Source organism: Pungitius pungitius, chromosome 12 (assembly GCF_949316345.1).
Source record: "Pungitius pungitius chromosome 12, fPunPun2.1, whole genome shotgun sequence".
Lineage (NCBI taxonomy): Eukaryota > Metazoa > Chordata > Actinopteri > Perciformes > Gasterosteidae > Pungitius > Pungitius pungitius.
Window position 1 is genome coordinate 2,264,295 of NC_084911.1, and position 23,122 is coordinate 2,287,416.

General features: G+C 52.2%; 1 protein-coding gene across 1 annotated transcript in view; it reads right to left on the bottom strand.

The window, feature by feature from the left end:
- Positions 1-660: 660 nt before the first annotated feature.
- Positions 661-23,122, bottom strand: part of srcin1a (SRC kinase signaling inhibitor 1a) — a 23,913-nt gene continuing 1,451 nt past the window's right edge. The window contains exons 2-20 of the mRNA XM_062566195.1: positions 20,843-20,869; positions 17,069-17,264; positions 16,084-16,379; positions 14,036-14,853; positions 13,848-13,949; positions 13,368-13,498; positions 12,526-12,546; positions 11,694-11,854; positions 10,002-10,177; positions 9,141-9,271; positions 8,825-8,972; positions 7,848-8,136; positions 7,480-7,741; positions 7,156-7,295; positions 6,811-6,963; positions 6,343-6,582; positions 5,356-6,048; positions 4,519-4,656; positions 661-1,528 (exon numbers count right to left, since the gene is read on the bottom strand). Of these exons, the coding sequence (XP_062422179.1) occupies positions 1,109-1,528; positions 4,519-4,656; positions 5,356-6,048; positions 6,343-6,582; positions 6,811-6,963; positions 7,156-7,295; positions 7,480-7,741; positions 7,848-8,136; positions 8,825-8,972; positions 9,141-9,271; positions 10,002-10,177; positions 11,694-11,854; positions 12,526-12,546; positions 13,368-13,498; positions 13,848-13,949; positions 14,036-14,853; positions 16,084-16,379; positions 17,069-17,264; positions 20,843-20,869 (4,542 nt within the window). The 3' untranslated portion in view covers positions 661-1,108. The remainder of the gene's footprint in view (positions 1,529-4,518; positions 4,657-5,355; positions 6,049-6,342; positions 6,583-6,810; positions 6,964-7,155; positions 7,296-7,479; positions 7,742-7,847; positions 8,137-8,824; positions 8,973-9,140; positions 9,272-10,001; positions 10,178-11,693; positions 11,855-12,525; positions 12,547-13,367; positions 13,499-13,847; positions 13,950-14,035; positions 14,854-16,083; positions 16,380-17,068; positions 17,265-20,842; positions 20,870-23,122) is intronic.

Here is a 23,122-nt window from a genome sequence, read left to right on the forward strand (position 1 = left end):
GAAACCACGTGATGTGCGAGTGCTCTGCTTCCATCAGACACCAAAACCACTGAACAACAAAAACAAAGTCGAGCCTTGGCTTCAGAATTGTGTGACAGTTTGTGTGTGCTATTCATCACTCTGTGTGCGTGTGTGTGTGTGTGTGTGAGTCTTTGGGAAGGTTTTGTGATGCCAGGTGCTCAAAGCGCCAGCGGAAACATCCTGATTGTCATAATGAAAGTAGTTAATACACATCCAGAGGGGGTCCAAGGTGCCTCTGCACCGGCTCCTCCCCCCCCCCCCCCCCCCCCCGCTGTCACTTTTAAGTTGTGTGTGTGTGTGTGTGTGTGTGTGTGGGGGGGGGGGTTGTGAGTATTCAAACGGAGCGACGGGAATGTGGCGGTGACACAAAGCGCAGGTTTCAACTCTTTCCTCGCTGTGTACAGAGGGGGGGGGGGGGGGGGGGGGAATATAGCACCAGTTCAGTTTTAAAACAGGTGCGGTGCTAGAAAAGCCACAAATGCCCTTTTGACACAAACAGTCACCCCCCTGGATGTACTTCTTTTTTCCCGGAGCACCTTCGGTCAGGTGATCAACCTGAACACACACAACCACCGGGCTCACTCGCTGATCATTGCAGCTCTTCTTCTATGGTAAAAGTCACCGTCCAGACCCCCCCCCCCCCCCCCCCCGCAAGGCTGCTGCTGCCGCTGAATCCACCCTGTAGGCGGAGGAGGGGGGGCCCGTTTGTGCAATCGCCACCCGGCAAACTGGCAGTATGTACGGCGTGGGGAGGGGGGGGAGGGGGCCGGATCAGAGTAGGAAACTTGTGACTTTTTGTGTTTTTTATGTTTGTGAGTCCTCGCCATGAAGATGTGAAAACTTACTGGAGAGGCCAAAGGTAATAAGAGGAGAAAAAAAGAAGAAGAAAAATAAACCAGACAGCGCTGGAAGGTCCCATAGTGTAGATTTGTCATCATGTGCCTCTTTATGGTGTGATGGTGCTTGAATCCTTCCGTGTCCTCCTCCTCCTCCTCCTCCCTCTCCTCCTCCTCCTCCTCAGCGAGAGCTGCCAGAGGCCAGGTCCGTTTTCACGCTGCCCCTCTCCTTGCTGCTGTTGAGGCTGGAGCTACACCCGCTGGGTTTGGGAGCTGCGGCGGAGAGGGAAGCCAAAGAGGTGGGGGAGGAGGGGGAGAGGGAGGGGGTCGGGGTGGTGGGCGAAGAGGAGGAGGAGGTGGGGGACGAGGCGGTGGGGGGTGCCGGGAGAGGAGCGGCTGCCGGGCAGCGGCAGGGAGGACGCCCGCTGCTCCCGTAGGAGGCGGCGATGGCGGAGGGTGGAGGAGAGGAGCAGCGCCTCGGCGCTCAGCCCGGAGGCCGACAGGCTCACCAGCAGGGCCTTGGCTTGGCTGGAGGAGGGCGCCCCCTCCTGGGGGTACTTCCTCAGGCCGGGGGTAAACGCTGCCGCGGGAGGGGCCACTCGGCCCGAGAGGAGTCCCGCTTTGATACCGGAGAGGAGCGGATCAATACCGGTGCTGCTGGTCCCCAAGGCCTTCAGGTGGAGGGGGGGGGGTCGGTAGAGGAGGGGATGTTGGGGGGGGGGGGGGCAGGGCGGCGTGGAGGTTTTCACGGATCAAAGGGGAAAATCATGAAAAATTAATGTTGTAAAATTGGCTGGCCACTGTTACACCCCCCCCCCCCCCCCCCCCCTCCTCCATCACCTTCACTGCAGTCAAACACGTCACACACACACACACACGCGCACACACACGTCACACACACACACACACACACACAGACACACGCACACACGGGGGTTTGGTGGATTGTTGCAGAGATGTGAGTGAAGCTGCTAAAAGTAAAAAGGGGGCAGATGGCTGTCGCTCTCTCTCGGGGGGGGGGGGCACCGACCAGTCGCTCACTGCTGCAGGGGCACAGCGTTAAGGCAGGATGCCGAGGCGGGAGGGGTGGGGGGGTTGCAGGATGGCATGAGTTCACCGGCGGGGTGGGTGAGGTCGACCACAGGAAGAAGTTCAAGAAGAAACAGGTAGGGGGGGGGGAGGGGGGGGGGGAGGGGCGGGTGAGAACAAGAGACAAAGGAGATTGTTATTCAGGTTGATATCAGCATGTGTGGGGAGGGGACGGGGGGCACCACTCATGGTGACCAAAGCACTGATAAACACACCTTCGGTGATGCAACGGGTAACGCGGGTGTAACGCTGCCGCCGGTCAGCAGGTGGCACCCTTCTTACAGAATGAAACCCAGGGAGGGGGGGGGGGGGGTGGTGGAGAAGGGGGGGGGGGGGGACGCACATACTAATGGGTGAGAAATTGTGTCTTTTAACCGTCTGTTCTAATCCGGCACGCTGATTTAAAAGGACGTCTGGATTGATTGATTAATGCATATCTGACCCAATTAACACGCGGATGACCTCTGACAGGTTTGTCCTTGAGGTGCACATCCACAACCAGCCAACAGTCAACCATTTACAGGTTCAGGTGGATTCATTAGACGAAGAAACAAAAGGAAGAAAACGAGCCGGTGGGAACGACGTCGGGGGGGAAAAGTTTGGGGGGGAGGGGGGGGGGGGGGGGGTTGAAGAGAAGAGACAGCGTTACCTTCATCTGTGGGCCGAGCAGCGAGGTCACCCAGGGGGGGCATGTCTGATTGTCAGAACAACAGAAATGAGGGCGAGGGGGGGGCACCCGAGGTGGCGTAATTCAAATGGGGACAGTTTTTGGGTCACAGCTCAATAACAAGGCGTAGAAATGTGGACAGGTGGACGGATGATGATGAACGTGGCGGCTTTGAAACACTTAAAATATCACCGGCTTACTTTATAGTTTTGAAAAAGAATCAAGAATGTTTTTTTGTTTTTTTTTAGACGCCATAATTAGGATTACGAGCACAAACTCAGTGGCAGGTTAAAAAAAAAGCTAAAGAGACGCTGAATAGAGACGAGGCGGCAGATAACCTGTAGATAACATGTCAGAGTGTGCAGGTCCCACTGCCAGGTTATTGAAAAATAATAATTTGCTAAATGTACAAGTAGAGGAAGAATGTGTTACATAATTCAAGATACAAGTTAAACTAAATTATGATCTCATTAAAATGTGATCTAATTTCATCATTCATTTTTACAACATCAAATATTTATTGTATCAGCCTCATTTATTATTTCATAAGACATTTTTATTTTTAAATCATCTGATCTGGCCGCTTTTCTACACAGTGGACCTGCGGTAATGAGTCTGTGCTTGTCCCCCCCCCCCGCCCCATTAAATCAGCTGGTTGCTCGTTTCTTTGCGTTATTCGTTATTACCAAGCTAAGCGGCCTTTGTGCCGAGTGACAAACAGACAAACAGGGCAGAGTGAAGGAAATGGAAGGCGGAAGGAAAGAGGCATAAAGGAGCGGGGAGCGCGGAAGACTTAGTGGCGGGGAGAAGAGCGAGCTGTGCTCCTCAACATTGAATAATCCGTGATTGCCACGTGCTCAAGGGGGGGGGGGGGGGGGCGATTATTATTGAGTGAGATCCCTCTCAGTCTGAGGAGCCCGAAGCTTCGTAACATGAACACATCCACTTCTCTGCAATCTCCACCACTGCACTTGAGTGGGAATCTGTCAGATCCAGCGGGCTGTGTGAAGCTTTAAGTTCACTCTCCGCTGCTCCTGTTATTTTTTTCAAATTACGCTGACATTGAGCTTTTTTTCCCCCCCCCGGTGCACAAGCGCCGGTGCAGGAATCTTCTTTTAGCTTCACAGGACTGACACGCTTCGACGGTTTCATTTGCTCCGAGCGTCTCATTCACCTTATTTAAGCCAGCAACTTAACAATAATGAAAACTACTGTTGAGCCATTAGGCACATTTATAACAACCTATGTATTAAACCTCGGTCCTTTAACATTTCTGATGCGTGTTATTAAATACTAAAGGCTTTGGACCACTGGACCTGCTTTTTGTGACCGGGATGATTTAAGATTTGAGACAGATTTATACAAAACTTAAAAAAGGTTGATCGTGATGATGCTCAGTAAAGGTGTTGTTTTTAAATTGTTCCTAGATACTAGATAAGGGCTGGTTTAATATTTCCAGAGATGAAAACACAGTTTTTTTAAAGCCGCCAGCTAAACTGGTTTTAAAAGGTAATGAATCATGAACCACATCAGAAATTGTCTTATCTTAGCGTGTGAAGTTGTCACGATTATGAATTCCTAGATTATGGCCTAAAAAGTTCCAACGTTTGTGACAAAATAGGAAAAAAGTGCTCACTGTGTTCACGAGGTCTCGGTGACCTTTGACCTCATCTCTGAATCCACATTTGGAAAAATTCCCTGTAGGCGTTTATGAGATTTTTTTTTTTTTTAAAAGATACTAAAGCGCATATTTTAAAATGTCACACGTCACTTGACACGTGGGCGGGGACGTAGAGGAGCAAAAGGGAGGTGAAGCGTGACGGTTGAGGACAACTTGTGCTCCACAGACAGATCTTTGCATCCTGACGATTGCGGCCTGGAGGGGGCTAAACGTAGAGAACATACCTGCTGCTGGCCGTGGCTCTTCAGGAAGTCCTCCCTTCTGCCGCTCTTGGTCTTGTCTGTGCTGTTCTGCTGCAGGTGCTTCAGCTTGGAGGCGGCCGAGGAGTGGAGGACCTTCCCGAGGCTCGAGCTGTTCCCGCCCTGGAAAGGACAGCAGAGACGTTTGGAATCAAGAGGCCCGGACCCGGCAGAGAACGGAGGAGGCTCGGACGCCTTTTGTATCTGCAGCGTCCTCAGTGCTCTGATTTAAAAACCACCGTGGATTCGGTGAGGAAAGCGCCGGACGGGAGAAGGGAGGACGCTCTGACGTGTGGTAGAGTAGAAGTGATGGATTTCATACATTTTTCGTGTTTTGTACTATTTTTACCCAAATTGTATTCTGGAAACACAAATTGACTTTGTTTAAATAGTGAACAGCAGAGGAACCTCAACGTATCGTTATTATGTTCAAAACAATGCCTGAGACTTGATAACAAGACACAACAAAGATGAGAAGAGGTGGAAAAGAAAAGAGAGACACAGAGAGACAGATATTTGCATCATCTACGCATTTGTCTTATTGATGATTCGCAGACAGGAAACAGATGTCAGGACAGATCAAAGAAGAAACCAACGAGCAGCTCTGGGCTCAGCAGCAAAGGATCTCCACTAGTCGCAGAAAAGACGAGCCGAGAGGACGTCTGTCCTCTGTCCCCTGTTATGAAATCAGATTAAAAATAACACTGATACAATTTGGTCAGGGAGCAGACATCAGAAGCCTGAGAGCCAAGTTCTGAGAGAAGCAGCGAGGACAGAAAGCAGACCGGAGGTGGGCGGCGGCGGGGGGGGGGGTCAGTGAACCTGGACGGACGGCGGCCTGAAGGGGGACGGCTTGGGGGGGACCGGCGGCTTCGAGGTGGGACCGCCGCTCGCCGCAGTCTCGGCGTGGAGCTGCTCGGCCGCCGCGTGGCCACTGATCTCCATCAGCGTGTTCTCCAGCTCGCGGATGGTTTCCTCCAAGCTGTCCATCCTCCTGTAGGCGTCTCTCGCCGTCCTCCGGCCGTCCTCGCCGGGCGGCTCCGCGTCCGCCGAGGGGGTCTCGGCCCCGTCCCCGCGGCGAAGCGTCAGCACGGGATCCCCCGTCTCCATCCCCCTCCTCAGAACCTCCGCCAGAGAGCTCTGCTGGAGGGAGCCCCTCACTCCGGGTTTGGACGACTCCAAAAGGGAATGCAGCGTCTCGTAGGCGTCCCTGACGTCCCCCCCGCCCGCGAGGAGCACCAGCAGCGGCCGGAACCACAGCTGGACCTCGGGGACTGGTGTGGGAGTGTGCGGGGAAATGATGAGGGTCAGCAGAGCGGGTCCCAAAGTCCTGCTGAACTCCCGGGCCTCCGCCGGAGACACCGCCCTCACCTCCAGCCGCGTCAGGAGCAGGGCGACCTCCGGTCTGAACGCCACTTCCCGCCAGAGGCAGCCGTGCTCCCGCTGCGGGGAATCCGTCCCCTCTGAAAGGGCGGCCCGGTGGAAGGCGCGCTGCCCGGGAGGCGAGCGGCTTCCCTACGGATGAGGAAAGCACCCCGAGGTTTAGATTTGAACACAATGAACTGGACTTTGCTGCGAACTCAGAACCCCCCCCCCCCAAACAGAAGACGAGGCGGTTTCGGTTTGCTCAGGTTGAGGGAAGATCAAGTGTAACAGCATGACGCGTTTTTAATACTTTTATGTCCCAAATGAACCACAAATGATTTACGCTGCTTAACTTTGTGCTTTCGTTTACTTTGCACAGATAAGAGGACGGAAAAACAGGTTTGTAGAAGGCAGCACTCGGGGGGTCAGCCGGAGGGGGTCTACCTCAGGGCCCGGGGCCTCCGGGCTGCAGAGGGGTGGTGCGCCCATCCTGCTGCTGCGGGGGCGGAAAAGGGGAGGAGGGGCTCTCTCAAACAGCTGTGGAGGCAAAAGGGAGGTTCTGAAAGCGGGACGCAAACACAGCGGCCCGCCGATGTAACCCCCGAAAATCTGCCGTTGGTTGACTCCGTGCTCCGTCAGCTCCGCCACCTCCAACCAATCAGGGTCCATCTGTCTGCCGGGGATCTGTGGGCCCCGGGGCGACGATGTGTGCGACTGAGCAGTGTGCGATCTCTGCCATATGGGCACCTGCTGCGCCGACATGTGGCAAACGGCGGTGAGCGCCGAAGGCCCCGGCGGCAGATTGCGGACGCGCCGTAAACGATGCAAAAGAGCGCAGTTTTCCAAGTCGTTGAGCAACAAGCCATCGAGGTTATAATCGCCATAATAGCGGATACGCTACCCGCGTTTTACCTCTAGCTCGGCGGCGATTTTCTCCTCCTCTCTCCCCTCCTTGTCCCCGGAGGCCAGGGTGGGGGGTGTGGACGCAGGGCGGGGGTTTTCCGACACGGCCCTCCTCAGCTTCACGTGCAGCTTCTGGGCTTCGGGCTCCTCAGAATCCGACTTCTGCAGCAGCAGCGAACACAGAAGAGACTTCAGACGTCCAGAGTCCAGAGAGAACAATCTTTTGATCTTGAAAACAACAACAGCCCGGGCACCCACGACCTTTGCGTTGAACTAACGTGTTGACATTTACATCTGAGGGAAACTGTTTACACGATCCCTCATTACGTCGCGCTTGTGAATCGTCTTGTTTACCTTGATGCTTTTTCCAGGAATGAGGGGCTCTCCGCTGCGGCTGGTGAGGCCCGGAGAAGACGGGAAACTGCGCCGAGGCGGCGGGGGAGGAGGAGACTTGGAGGGCTTCTCTGTGCGATATCGCGGTACCGTCAGCTCATCTGGAGAAAAAAAATGTATATGTTATACGCTAAGGAAAGGTGGCGCAGCTTTGTAGACATTAAACTATTATTATTTCAGTTCAGAGATACATTTGTAGAACTATTTCCAGACTAATGGGCTCCACTCTAAATGAAGACCTATTTTAAGTGGAAAAGCGATGGGGACCCGAAACCCCCGACCCACCAGAGCCCCGCCGGGATCCTCCCTCTTTGCCGGACAGCTTGTGCTGGGGCTTGCTGACGCGGTGATCCGGCGCCCCCGTCCCGCTTTGCAGGTTCTGGGCGGACGCCGCGTTGGAGGAGGGCTTGATCTGCTTGGCGGCGAAGTCCAGGTCCGGAATAGCTTTCAATAACTCGGCCTGGGTCTCCTCCAGCAACCGATTGATGTCCTGGGCGCTGTACTGGGTCAGACTGGCCCGCTTCTCCTCCCAGTCCCGCTCTGCCGCCTGCGAGGGGGGGGGGGGGTCGAGAGACGGACTTGAGCACCTCGTAAAACGTGGCGTTGCAGGACAGGCGACATGTGATCGAGAGACGGAAAGGAGCGATTCCTACCAGTCGGACCTCCACGGATAGAGCTTTGTCGGCTAAAGCCCGGCGCTCCAGCTCCTCCAGGGCTTTGCCCTTGTGGGGGACCGGAGGATGGTTGTTCTTGTGAGAGCCTCGGCTGAGGCTGGAGTGGGGGCTCCAGTTGGACAGGCTGTTGCCCACGCCGAGGTCATTGATGGACAGCAGCGGGCCGGAGGGGACGTCGAAGTCCGAGTACTTCCGCGGGTCGTCGTTGTGCTTGGATGGGGGACCGGAGAGGTCCTCCTGCTTCTTCCACACGCCCTCGTTAGCTTGTCTGGTAACACACGGAAGATGAACTCAACATCAAACGTGACACACAAAAAAGGGGGATTTGCAAGCAAAAGAGCTTATCAAATTTTGATAATTTGATAAGCTCTTTTGGTGTGTGGGGTTAATTAAACCAGACACCAGCTGTGGATTGGGAGATGGCCGACAGAATGCTCGAGGGCACGTTGTAAAAGTCAGCGCTTGCCATCACACTGAGCATTTATTCACGTGGCTGAAAAGAGACCCCACCAGGGTGTTACCCACAAAGACAGGCGGCCGCGTGCCCCGTGCATGCATTCTGAGGATAAATCGTCGCCCCGTTTCGGCTCGTTTTGAGAGCTTTTACTATAAACAATAAATGTTTAATAGCGGACACGTCCAATCCGATTCTACAGCGATATCTAATCAATTTGTCCTCGTTCCGAGGCCAGTCTGTCCACCGTGTTTCAAGAAAATCCATAATGTTCTGCTGACTCACAAACATAATCTCCTTGGCAGAGGCACAGACGGAAAAGCCATCGTCGAATTGATTACGAATGGGTGCATTTTCAGGTCAGCTTATGTCGGACATATTCCACTGCAGCAAGAGAACATGCATCAGTATTTGTAGGACTTCTTCTACTGTCTAAAGATGGAACCGTTGGATCTACATTCAGCCTCTTTAAAACTGACAGAGGCAGCGAGCGTGTTCATACCTGCGCAGGGTGGCGAGGGTGTCGGTTATCGTCTTGCAGCGTTTTAAAAGGGCGTCGAGCCTGTGAGGCTCTTCTTTCAGGAATTTGACGGCTTCCACCTCCACCCGGAGCACCACCCGCATCTTGCTCTGCAGACTCGGGAACTGATCTGCGGGAGGGAGAAGAGAAGTGACACCCAAGAAACCCAACATGAGCAAATCCATTCCTCTTCGTACTGATCGAAAGAAAGCGGGTTCACGCAGACGATGAGCCATCTGAGATTGGTGAGTAATTAGTGCTTCATAAACTTCTGATATTTGTGTGAGAAAGGACTCACTTTTCAGCTCCGTGAGTGTTTCTCCCAGCTTCCTCAGAAGAGCGGCCTTCTCCTCCAGCTCCGGCACCGGCACCAGCTTGTGGTTGACAGACGACTCCTTCTGGATCTCCTCCACGGACTTCTCCAGGTCGCTGAGAGGGAACAGACAGAAGGCCACTGAGCTGTCTCCCTCGATCAATGGGCAGGAGGAGCGACGGTTCTGTGTGTGTGTGTGTGTGTGTGTGGGCGGGCACTCAAAAGTTCTAACACGGGGGGAATCTGTACCAATGTGAGTCGGCTCGGCTCTGGTATCGAGCGTTTGTCAGGTCCGCTCAAAAAGCCTCCTTAAGTTGTGTTATGAATCAAAGCTCCATGTATAATTAACCAGAAGTAAATTGTCTATTAGCCGGGCTGAGTAACCCCCATTGATTAACAGAGATCATCCGACGGTTCAACCAATTAGTCTGCAATGAGAGCGCCGCTCAGGTTCGATCCAGGAACAGAGAACCAGGATTTATTACCCGCCCGAACGTCTCCACGTTTGAGACGGAATCAAGCAATCGGATTATTAAATCTCAGGGTGTCTCTCAACTCTGGATTTGCCGTCACTTCAATTAGTTGCTGGACCGTCTCACACCTCAGATCTTAATAAGCATCTTGCTCTACGCCCGGCTTGATTACAGTTACAATTTCCGCCCCTCACGGCGCCCGCTTGCAAGTCATGTAATTATAAAACACATAGGAACTGTCACATTTGAAGCAATTAGGAAATATGTGATAACATAAATGTCAACTCAAGTGCAGGTGTGTTTCTTAGGATGACTCATTTTTTAATTAGTCTTGATTATGACAAACTAAGGACGTTACGATCCTGTCACTGACTGGAGCTGCTGGATGATGAGCTCTTCCTCGTTGAGGTACTTGAGCCTCTCCTCCTCCACCAGGAGGCGCTGTCTCTGCAGGGGATCCTCCTGCTTCCTCAGGGCGTCGGCCACGCGCACCTTCAGCTCCGCCTCCGTCCGCTTCAGCAGAGTTTGGACTGAATTTTGGTTCTCCATCTGCACAAGCACATCCACATCCACAATGTTAAGAGGTAAAGAGACTTGAGTCAATGTTACCCTAGAATATCTTTTATTAAAAACCTGCCATAACTACGCGACGTGGACGAGGAGAATTGCAGGTCGTGGCCTCTCGTTTTTTTTTACTCTGCAACCTTCTCTGCCACAAGACCATTTTGCTAACGTATCCGCCTGCAGCCATGGCTTCAGATAGCTTTGAGTCTTTAGCCTCGAAAGCACTGCTGGCAAGTGGTTTCTTCTGTGGTGTGCGTTTGTGTGTGTGTGTGTGTGTGTGTGCATACAAAGTTTCTTCTGCCCTGAGGAGAAAGAAGGCTGACGAGCACAGAAGCACTGAGCGTGAACTCGACTCCTTCCCAGTGTTATGAATGGAATATTCTGCAGGACTATTCCATGTAATACAACTCCCTGGATTGAAAAACACCTGGTAAGCAAGAAAAAATGAATAATTGATCGGCCTTATGTTCCAGACACGACACCAATATCAAGAACATTTAAAATTCCCCAGTATTCCCCCGTTGCACCGCTAATACGGCGGCTGCTGTTGCATCGAGCCAAACACGGGGAGTAGGATTAAATATTTAGAAAAAATATTAATGCATACAGAAAAATAATTTCATTTCTTTTTTTTTTCTTGGAATATTGTGTTGCACACCGTCTCTGAATAAGTCATGAGCAGCATGTAACATTTAAGCTGCTTGCCATCGCCATGGGCAACTGTACAATGTCCAGGTGCACAGGTCACACTTGAGCGCACAAACAGGTACCAGCAGCAGGAGTGTCCTCTGACAGCACCACCTCCCTTGTGTGTGTGTCTCTCTCTCTCTTCCCCCCCCACCCCCCCACTGGTTAACCATTTCGAGAAGCGCGTGTGATTGCTGTCAGGGAAGAAATAAAATCCCTGCGTGCCCCTCATCTGTCACTCTCATTACTCCTTCCTTCTCCTTCTCTGCCAGTGACAGCGTTTAACTCACCCTCTCCTCCCGCTGTAACCATGGCACCATGGCGAATGGAGCCAATGAGCGCCGCGTCGCCACATCTCCGTTAACTTTGCGGCCTTTTAACCCGGATTCTGCACACGCCGTTTGTAGAATACAATACCGTACTTTTTTATCTTCCACTATTTTATTATGAATCCTCAAAAGGTACGATGACGTCAATGTGTCATGCGGCTCTGTGTGTGAACCTGCAGGTGTTATTGACTGTAGGTGTGGAAGATCAAATAAACATCAAAGCTGGCGATGCTGCACAAACAAACGCATGTGGGTTAATTTATAGTATTTTTGATATCTGTATTGAAGACTAATTTAGTCATATTTTTATAACTTTGGGGTCTTTACAAGGTAGTCAGAGTCAATCCGACTATTATTTAAAACTAAGGAGCAGGAGAGAAATGCTGGACAAGAATATTCTTAAATATCTAACATAAAAAGCTGGACCGATGCCACTAATAGTGAATGACATGGTAATGGTAATATGGGATGGATGTACTGTGTACCTGCGTCTTGCGCAGCTGGCCGAGCTGTTTGCGCAGGTCGGTGGCGTTCTGCTGCAGGCCGTGCAGGTGGAGCTGCATCTGCAGGCGCGAGGCGCCGTTCACCGGCGTCGTGTTGGAAGGGGGCGGCGGCATCAGAGCGAGAGGGGCCGACGGGGTGTGAGCTGCCAATCACAGAGCGGGGCACAGAGCGTCACCAAGGGGGTCGTCGGGGGGAAACAAATTGATTAGTTTGCTGGGCTGTGCTTGGGACTCCCCCCCCCCCCAAATAACTGCATGTAAATAGAACATCTGGGCACACACTGCAACAAATACAGTGTGTGAATGCTAAAAAAGCACCAGATTCACACAACTCTTAAAGCCCACAGGGAAAAATGAGAGCTCATGCTATTAGTAACCCATACAGAAGTGCAATTAGTCTGTTCAGTAGAGACACACGGGGGGATAGTCATGCTCTTATCTTCACACGGGGCTCTGTGAGTAGGACTATTGAATCCTCAGTTATTCTCTCACACACACACACACACACTAATAAAAGAGATCCAAGTCTGTGACAAAAACAACTTTCTGAAATTCCCAAAGGGAAAGCCAAGCATAAATTCAAAAAGGAGAGACAGAGACAGCGCGGGTAGGTCGGGGGGGGGGGGGGGGGGGATGGGGTGGGGGGGGCGGAGGTTTCTCTCAGGGAAACCAGCCAGGAGGAAAATGTGAGGATAGACGCCGCCAGCTACCCGGCAACGCCACACACACACACCCATACAGAGAGAGCGCAGAGCCAGGAGAGGTGGAGGAGAGGAGATCAGAAAAGGGCGACAGAGGAGGAGATGGCGACTACCTTTCTGCTTCAGCCGTCCAGCTGGAACATAAACAGAGTGAGCCGGTTACCGGGTAGATTAACGAGAGTCAAAAGGAAAGCCTTTAGAGTTCATATTTACAAAACTGTGTTTTTTTTTTTTTTTTTTTTTTGTATAGACGACACCGGAGAAAACGTCAGGTGTTTTGGGAGGTGTCGTGCTGCGAGGGAGCTTCAAAGGCCGCCGTGTACCGGCTGCAACATGGAGGACGTGGCACAGAGACAGGAATGCTGCGGCGTGCGTGCTATACCACAGTGTGATGAGTCTATGCATCGTAAGAAAAGAGGGACATAATAAACGCTCATAAAGCTGTCTGTTTTAATACCGCACTGAGAAGGTTACGTTCACCTTTCAACAGCTTCAGGCTGTCAGAAGCTGCACATTTACATATATTATATACTGTATCTTCCTCACAGTGTTTCCCCCCTGCTTCCTGTATTTTCCCTCAGCGAGCTAAAACCACCCCGAGGTGGACAAATTCATTCAATACTCATTGTCACGTGTCCATCTATCGCACTTGAGTCTTTGAAGCCTCGATGGCCTCTAACTTTAACGTTTCTATAAAAAAGCGGATTCGACCGGCCGCCTTCTTATGTAAATGGTGAGTGAGTCATTTGGAATGAAAATCGTCTGGAGAGTGAAATAAAGCCAAACAGAGAGAAACAGGAGGGAGGGAGTGATGAATGAGGCAACGTAGAAACTACGCTCTTAAAAAAAAACCCATCTCAAACCGAGCGGGTGACCCTTGACCGCGTGACAGAGCAACAGAGTGGCAGGGGAACGGATCGCTAACGCCGGGGCCCGACCACGCCGCTGTACTCACTTCCGGTGGCGGAGCCGTCACTGTTGGTATCGGTCTTCTCGCTGGAAGAGAAAGGTAATGGCCGTGAGAACTCCGTCCCTTGGTCCGGAGGGCAGCCGCCCGCCATCATGCAGAGACGCAGCAGGCCGCATCTGAGGATCAACGGCCACAGGGCAAGGCAATTACAGTGCTAACGCTAACAGCGCTACTGCTGGACACTGACAAGTTATCTTCCTGTTCGTGAGGGCGGAAAAAGGCCAACGACAACAGCTGTAAACTCAAAATCTAGTGAAAAGCTAATCGCACACATCTCCACGTTTCACGGCATGAATCGATGGCGGCGTGCCCTGTAGCTGGTGTTTACTGCTCCGTAGTCACACAACGTAATGGCTCTGCTAATAGCCTGCTGCAGCTCCTGTCAATAGTGCTGCCCATGTGTCTGACCTGACGCAGTATCTGGGAGTCCCAGAGGGTTAATGGGGTAATAATGGAGGCTCTTACGTGCTGTCGCTGTCTGGCGCCCTGGTCAGCACACTCTGGACCAGGCCAGTGAGGCTGGCTATCTGCTTCTCCATCGCCTCCATACGCTCCAGGCGATGGTCCCTGCAAACGTAACGGGGTCACAGGTCAAAGGTCAAATCACCGAACCCTGATGGCGCAGAGGCATATGAACACGGACGGGTACTGACCTGCTGCTGTCTGGGTCCTGTCCAGACATGGAGGAACCGAAGCCGGGCGTGGCCCTGCCGCCCTCCCCGGGCCCGGCCGTCAGGCACAGAGGCTCCGAGCCGGAGCTGGGCCTCGACTTGGGGCTCTCCACAAACACGGAGGAGGAGGCCGAGTCCTTGCGGAAGGTCTGCCTGACGGGCGAGGCCCTGCTGGGGGAGCCGGAATACGAGTCCCTGTCCCTCATCAGCATGTCGGGGATCTTCTGCGGGGACGAGGGCGGCATGCGAAAGCCCATCCCCAGGGTGGCCGAGGAGTACGCGTCGGAGTAGAGCGAGCCTCCGGGCTTGTAGAGGGAGTCCTCCAGGTCCCCCTGCAGCGCGGCGGCGGAGTAGGTGCTGAGGGAGCGCACGGAGCCGCGGCGGTACAGGCCGCTGGTGACCGGGAAGCCGAAGGGGTCTCCGATGGCCGCCAGCGACTGGGTGGAGGCGATGCTGAGGCGGCCCTCGTGCATCAGGCTGTAGGGGTCCGCGTACAGCCCCTCGCTCTTCATCAGCGCCATGTTCTTGGCGGACACTTCTTCGTCGGGCTTCACGTCGCGGCGCTCCAGGATGGCGCTGGGCGACGGGGACAGGCCGGCGTTGGCGGCGTGCCCGGCCGCGGGGTGGTGGGGGTGGCGCGGCTGCTCGTGCTGGGACCCGGCGAAGGATGGAGGGCGGCCGGCGCTGTAGGAGAGGCGCGAGCGCGACGGGGAGCCGGAGGAGGCCGGGGCCGCGGAGGAGGGGAGGCTGTTGAGGCGGCGGGTCGGGGAGGAGTCGCGAGAGGAGTACACCATCTCCCTCTGGAAAGGGAACGAGCAGGGGTGATCGTTACCATGGAGACGTGCCGATAAGAGCGCGGCGTTTTACCCAGCGAGTCCGTTTCGCACGAAGACGGCTGAGGCGGAGCATGTGGATGATGCATTTCTCACAAGACCAATTAAAAATTATTATTATTTTATTTATTCATGACAGAATGACCAAAAGAAGAAGTTCTCAGTCACACATTCCCATGTCAACTAGGGCTTAAATTACCATTAATTCATGGTTTAGGATTAAAATTAGTTTTCCTAGAAATTAGGTTACCAAGGCAGGGAACTGAGCTCCTGTAGTTTATAGTAACAATTTCTCCTCAGGTGAAATACAATTTTATATTAATTTCTCATCCCTCTTTGTAGCCAACTAGCACGAGACACCGTACGGTACCCAGTGAAATACTGGAGCTTCTATTTTCTGCACCCAGGTGCAAATACATATCTTTCACATTTAAAAATCCATTTTAGGTGGTTTATTTACACAACTAAATCGGACAAATAGATGAAAGTTGTTGGACAAAACGGCAGATTGACAAATTAAATGTGTTCCTTAAATTCACGCATTCAAGATTTCCTGGTTTTAAACTCAATTAAAATGTGGATTGTGCTGCAGATGGTGCTGGAAGGCTGTCCTTCAAAACTCTTCTGTCCTTTTCTCTCTCTTGTATCCACAGACACAAACTGCGAGCGTGCACCAGGACATCAAACACAGCATATACACATGGTGTTAAGCCGCCTGTTTGCATGGTTAATTGCAGATGTATTCTCACCATTGTGTGAATATCACGCAGATGGTAAGTACGGATTTGTAGGAAACGATTGAAAAAAAAAGGTCTCCCTCCGGCTTCCTTGGTCTCCACTGAAGCAGAAATAGCTGCGGATGTTAAAATACGCTCATTTCACAGAGGAACGTTGTTCTCCGGTGCCTGCACAGCAACAGATGGCCTACTTGAAGAAAAGAAATGCATTTCCAGGAGGAATACCTGTTCAATTACCAACCCACATCCAGCCCGTCAAAAGTCACCATAGGAATATAAAACACACCGTAACCAAGCTTAAAGAAACACGCCGCCGCTCTTCGTGTACAGGCAGAGCATGACAGCGCTTCTCCCTGGAAGCTCATTTGTCAAACATCAGACCAGCAGACGGCTTTCTCTCTCTAAAATAACCCTGTTTGCCCCCCCCCCCCCCCCCTCCGGCACCCCCCCTCCTCCTCACCCTCAGGTCTCCGTTGGCCAGGTGTGCGGCAGCAGGGTACGACGCGTAGATGGGCTCTTTGCGGTAAATCTTGATGATGCTGCGGTCCTGGATGTCCCGGATGTCCTCCAGCTCGTAGAAGACGTTGCGCGCCTCGTCCTTGATCAAGATGGCCGTGTTGGGCGACTTCAGCATGCCCGCCGTCAACTTCTGAGGGAACATGTGCAGGATGAGGGCGTGCAGCGTGTCCAGGCTGCTCAGCTCGTGGGTGATGTGGACGCGGCGCGTCTCGTCGCCGTACTGCAGGAACAGCACGCCTGGGAGGGAGACAGTTCAGTCAGATCTTTGGGTCCACTTTTAGAGGTATGAGTGGTCCCAATACACGTTCTGTTTCACGAGATCCAGATAATAATTCTTATTATCAAAGGTCGGCATGAATGGTCGCAGACAGTGACAAAGGGGCCGTGGAAGCTGTGTGAGAGAATCCTAAAATTCAATGTTGAAATTGCAACGATGGCTATTAACTTAAGCCGAGATGCTGCGACCCTTGATTTCAGAGGTAAAAGATGCGTCTGGCGCCTGACTGACCTGAAAATTCCTCTTCTAACACCCGAGGGACAAACAAAAAAGGACAAACAAAGCAAAGAAAGACCAGTGATTAAAAGTCAGGGAGGATTAGATATTAACGGCGAGAGAAAAACAAAGGGGTTAGTAAATGTGGAGAGGAGTAGATCTACTTCTGTCTCAACTCCTCATTCAAGAAAACGACCTCAATCAGTCAGTGACACTTGACTGATTGAGGTCGACACACACAACACGACTGTCTTCGCCCGATGCAACAGCCTCTCACTGCTCTCAAGGCCCTTTTGTAGTAAACCGCGTCTAACTGTACTCACAGTTTCACATGCGTGTGCCGCACAAAACTCAAGTGAATGGTTTGCTTTTAAGGTTTTCTCTCAGGGCGGGCTGAGCCTGAGGGATCTATGCACAGAACCAGAATCCTAACCTGGAGATCGCAGCTTGTTCTGGCTGGCGGAGCGGGACAGCGGCAAGCTCTGGCGAAACCGGTTCATCCGGTTGAAGCCGACGGGGATGTCGGCTTCCGACATGGTCTCCAGGGACTCGGCGGAGGCGAAGGAGAGCTTGGCGGCCTGCTCGGCCAGCCCGGACTGGGTGGACTGGGAATGCCGTGGACTGCGGCTCTGCAGCAGGGAGGAGGGGGGGGGGGGGGGGGGGAGGAGAGAGAGAATGGATTGGACGGATGGAGTAGGACCCACCGGAGGAGACACAGACAGCGAGACGCCACGCCGTCGACCACCAGACGAGATTAACGAGGCCTTGACGACGAATTAGCGGGCAGCCATTCACTAAGAATTAATGGCGTCACGGTAGCAGGCGTCACTTGAATGCCGCAGCAGAAAAGAAGAAAAAAAAGCGAAATATAATTGTGTCTCAAATGGCACGGCCCCCCAGGGCATCCGCCTTTATGCATCACCTACGCTTGTTAAGGAGCAACGTTGAGCCATGAAAAACTGTGCTCCTGCTGAGCATAAACTTATGTCATGTTTGCTCCACTTTGCACACCCACCTCCTCAACCCCCCCCCCACCTCCTCAACCCCCCGTCCCTGAGCAGCGCCCTACTTTGAAATGAACGCTCGTGGGATGGGAGGAGAAGCTCAGGCGCTGTCACTGACGGTTTATCCTGCCGGCCTTTGCTCGCTGAAGTGGCTCCCTGACCCCCTCCCCCCCCCCCCCCCCCCACCCCCCCCACCTCCCCCCTCCTCCTGCAGCTCAGAGGCTTCTGTAATGAGCTCCAGAGAACGCGCTCTGCTGGTTGTTCGGGTGACGGATCCACAGTAGCGGCGCCTTCATAAAAACTTATAACGATTCGACAAGCGTCTGATCTTTGTAAATGTTGAAGATGCAAAGTTGAAAGTTAGCATTCTGCTGTTAGCATTTAGCTCAGAGCATCACTGGGCCTAAGTAGAGCTCACGGAGCGTGTAGTTTCCCAATGAATCTGTTCCAATTAACCATGGGACTCCCTAATTAGAGAGTTAAATGAGTGTTTGTTCATTCGACTTCAATCAGTCACTTCAGCCGCGACCGAACTAAACGAGCCGCAGCGACACGCGACTTTGGATGAGCTGCCGTCACGCGTGTGTTTACAAGGCGAGGAACACGGCGCCGGCGTGAGCGATCCTTCTGTCACAGTCATCCACACACACACACACACACAGTGATGGCGCTGGTGTCCGGTGCTGGCGGCGGCACGCGGTGTCGGAGCGCCCATGGGGAGGGCGATGCTGACAGACGACCCCCCCCACCGTGTCTCCTAATGGGCTCATTCATCTAAACTGTGACCGACGCAGGGAGCAGCACAGCACCTACTGCAGGGTGTCACATTCTGACAGCGGGAGTTTGAAGGCTCTGGGGGGGGTGGACCCGAGACCTTGAGACCCCACAGTAAAACCTCACATTTTGATTCCCACACTGGGAATAAACACAGGGAATAAACACAGGGAATAAACACAGGTCATGGCGCTTCAGAGGTGCTGGTCTCTAATAACTTTGGACAGAGATCATTTACCCCCCCGCGCTTTCCACGCTAAGCTAACCAGCTGCTCACCTGCGCCTCATATTTACTTTACAGACATGAGAGGGATACGAAATACACTCATGCAGCACTCAGTAAGCCAATCATTGAACCACCTCGGAAGTGAATCTGTAGCGGAACCAGCTGCCTAAGTGAGACGTATCTGGCATCAAAATGCAATTTCAGCTCTCTGTGTCATTGGGGAACGGCCAAGACACGTCGGAGAAAGGAGATTCCCTTTCGAGTTTGCGTAGCAGCAGTTTCACAATCCATCGCTATATTTGCTGCACGTCGCAGCGTTCTGTAAACACCGGCTGCAATGCTGTGAACCGTAAACATCACGCGGGAACGCACCACCTGGTCACGTGACGGGAGTTCCCTTGGAGGGAAACCGGGTTCCACCGCCTACTTTGGGGTTGCTCCTCAATCCTCACCACTGCGCCTCACGAGATGATCCGGAGGGAAAGAGGAACACAGACCTCAGGGTGCAAACTGCGTTAAACCCACCATGTTGTTACTCGTCACACACACACAGACCTCAGGGTTTAAGGTCAAGTGATGTTTGTATTTTTTTATGCTGCGGGAACATACAACTCATCCCACTCTGACACTTCAATCTTAATCACTTCAATACAACGTATCTGTTGTATTGAATGTTTCGGTGAAAACGCAACGCAATCGGCGGAGAAGCAGTGAATATATTTACAGCCACTGTAATTTAACTGTCTTTAAACACCAGCTAACAGGTGGACGGTGGTACTCGAGCGTCCATGAGGACATGAGGAAGCTACCAAAACGCTGGACACGAACAAGAAGCCGACTAGAAGCCGAAATCGACTAGAAGCGTCAGAGACAGACTCGATGCGTGTGAAGGGACAACGGGGGTTTTCGACTGCTTGAGTGACAGGTGTTAAGTAGTTAAGATCACAATCCTCACACCTCAACCGCATCTCTTCTATCATTTCTACCTTCGGCTTTTTCTGACCCTCCTTCTAATCTCATCTTCCTCTTCCTTGTGCCTTACGTTATTGGCCTTCCTCTCCTTCCTTTTTTTTTTATTCCCTCGCTCATGTGCTGCATCCAGGTGCTCGTCACTGTCTCCCACCTTTAGAAAGCGGCTCCCTCAGATCGATCCGTCTCTCCCGTCCAATTGTCTCTGCTTTGCTTTTCCTCCCCTATCATTACTTCTACCCCATCTTCTCCAGCTCTCAGGCCAAAACGCACAATCCCCGACCCCCCTGCGGTACCGTCGATGCACGGAACAAATGCCTTTGCACAAATTGCTGCGGATCGTGCGTCGATGCGAAGCGGTCCGCTTTAGATGCTGCGAGCGAGCGATTCCCTTTTCCTTCTCCCGCATATGTCCACCAGTGGTTCATCTTGTACACTGCTGGTCCTCTGAGGGTGGGGAAGCCGGGGGAGTCTATCCCGGGCCAACGCCGGGGCACCCAGGACGTGTCCCCGGTCCATCGCGGGGCCGACATAGAGACACTCGAACATGAAAATGAAGAGTCACCGATTAGCCCTGTCCCCCCCCAGGACACGTCTCTGGATTTTGGGAGGGGGCCGGAGACCCCGGTGAGAACACGCAGACTCCACACTGCCGCCCTAACACACCTCCCTGTCTGTCTTTGTGCAGTGGAATGCCACAACAAAGAGAATCACACCTCCGGACAACTTTCACTACGCCCCGACGCTGGCTCGGTGTCACCTGTACGTAACAAAGCCTTCTGCAGCCCCGGTGCCATCGAGTCTTTGTGTGATTCCAGTAATGGCTCAGCGGCCCGTCGGAAATGACTCCTTAATGTCTCCGTCAGTCTGAGTAATACTTGGCTAAGGTCACATGGCTGCTAGCCATTAACGCCAGCTGAGGTATCATAAATCCAGAGACACGTCTTCCGCGGATTAAATGCAGCTGGAGGAGTTTAAACTGTCGTCACCTCCGACAACTCACACACACACACACACACACACACACACACACACACACACACGAGAGATGCCAAGGAGAGGCAGAGGCCAGAGGAGAGGAGCAAGGAGACTGGTGATGCTCAAGGAGTCTGACGTAATCCCACAGAACACACACACACACACACACACACACACACACACACACACACACACACACACACACACACACTGGACAGGAGATCGACAGACGCAGAGGGACACTTGCAGCACTGACCTTAAAGCTCCAGTAGTTGGGTTGTTGCTGTGAAGTTCATGAAGGAGAAAAGAGGGAAGCGAGGGAGACAGAAAGAGAAAAGTTAGATAATTCTCTGACGTAAAGAAACCTTTAAAAAAGGGAGCTGCACCAGAGACAGGATAACTGCGTAGACGAAGGCCTCCTCCTCTTCCTCTTCCTCCTCCTCCTCCTCCTCAAAAAGCCTTTCCTTAAACCGGTTTCTTGTCACGTGTTCCTCCGCTCACAGGTAACATGTGAAATGGCACGAGGGGTGTGAGCTTTACATTAAAACATAACTACCCCACAATCAGAACCAGGCCAAGGGCCGGAAATGAAAAACAGAACTCGATAAAAAGGTTTGGGCAGAGTTTGTGAATCGAAATCCAAATCCGCACTCGTATTCTAGTTCTTGTTCTTACACGGAGGCCGTTTTCAGTGAATTCAGCTTCTCTTCTGCACGAGGCACATTATTCTCTTGTGGCACGGACAGAAAAAAAGTGACAGACAGGATATGATTTATGACAGCGGGGGGCTTTTTGTATTTTTTTAAACTGTCCTTACAAAAGGCGACCTTACTTCAGTAAACAGGAGCATCGAAGGGAATGTTTTTCGACCGATTAATACTTTATAGGAATCTATTCTTTCACTTAATGTCCCCTCGTTTGGCCAATCAGCAATTAAAGAAAGAACAGAATTTAGTCATATACAAATACATGAAAGTCGACCTCTGCACTTGGTTTAAGGACCACCGGCTCCTTCCAGATACAGATATGTATCTGCACCGCTCAGGCGACGTCAAATAGGAAATGTGAATATTCCGGTCAAATGGTCATGAATGTGCTCGACGTGTCTTTTCTATGAACGAGAGCCTTCATTCACATTTTCCACTCAGTCAGCTATTCCAAAGGGAGCGCTGTACCTATTTGAAAGCCGGGTATTAGAAGAGCAGTGAGAGGGACGCGGGACAAACGTTGGTGTAAAATGACCCTGTTATCAGACATCAGATCTGAAGCCGAGCCGAGGGAAAGTTTCCACCTTCACCCTGAGAGGTAGCAGCTAATAATGCTAGACTCAAGCTATTATGTATGTAAGAACCCCTCTTTGATGTCTCCTAGCTCCTCGTTGTGTACTTTCTTTAATGTAACATTAATGTCGCCGCACGGGAGGATTATAGGATTCAATTCAAACACCTTTAAAAAAAAAGAAAAAAAAGAAACTGTATCATCACATAGGTGGAAGCCAGGCGGCTTGTCTTACTTCATTAAAAGCCACGTTGGAGGTCACGGTGCGTTAAGTGGTTCCCTTTCAGGGGTCAGACGGGAGGGTTGGCCTCGACCACCTGATCGCGTGTCATTTTTATTCCGCGCAGCAGTCAGGGAGGCTTCGTCCTTGAGAAGCTGCCGAACCGACAGCGGCTCGGGAGCTCCATCGGTGAGTCATAAATAATTGCAGTTCGCTTGCTCAGACAACATTCATGATTTGATTTGATTTTTTTTCTTTTCCCCACAAAGCTAAATGGGGGTCTGTCTTCGGTGGTGCAGGAGGGGATTGTGGTCGGGTGTTTCATCAGGTAAAGAAAACCCCGTTTGCTCCTTTAATCGTCCCTCAGGTGCTCTGAACCCGGACGTTGGTTTGGGGCAGGGGGGGGGGGGGGCAAAGTGCAAACCGCACAGGGGCCTTTTGGACTGACTGCCTAACAATTCTCCAGTCATCATTATTCTGCTTGGTACACTCATTATATGAATCATTTATATGGCATGCATTGACTGTGCAGGATGTGTTGTTCATGGTAATTGCATCTATTACACTTCTGTCCACCCTGAGATCCTTACTTAACATTTCTTCTTTTATTTAACCTGTTTAATGGGTTTTTTTGGGGACTTTTCCCGTTCTAATGGGAAGGGCACAGAGGCTTGTGTAGATTGTAAAACACTCTGAGGCAGATATATGAATAAAGTGAATTGAATCCATCTTCCCTGTGCGGACATTCTATACGTCATCGTCATCGTTTTTCCCGGCGTCAATCGTTGCCACGTCAACCTCCGGCGTGATTGATGTACGCATTGACAGGTCGACTCAAACTTTGGGGCGGAGGGGCAGAAATGGACGCAGCCTCACAGAGCGAAGCGCTGCGTTACCTGACCGGCATGCAAAGCAGGCTGCGCTCACACCACCACCCCCCCCCCCCTCCTGCTCCTCCTCCTCCTCCACCCCCCCGTCTCTTTCCCATGTCGTCATCCCCTCTGCACCTCCGCCCCCTTTCCTCGTTCTTCCTCGTAC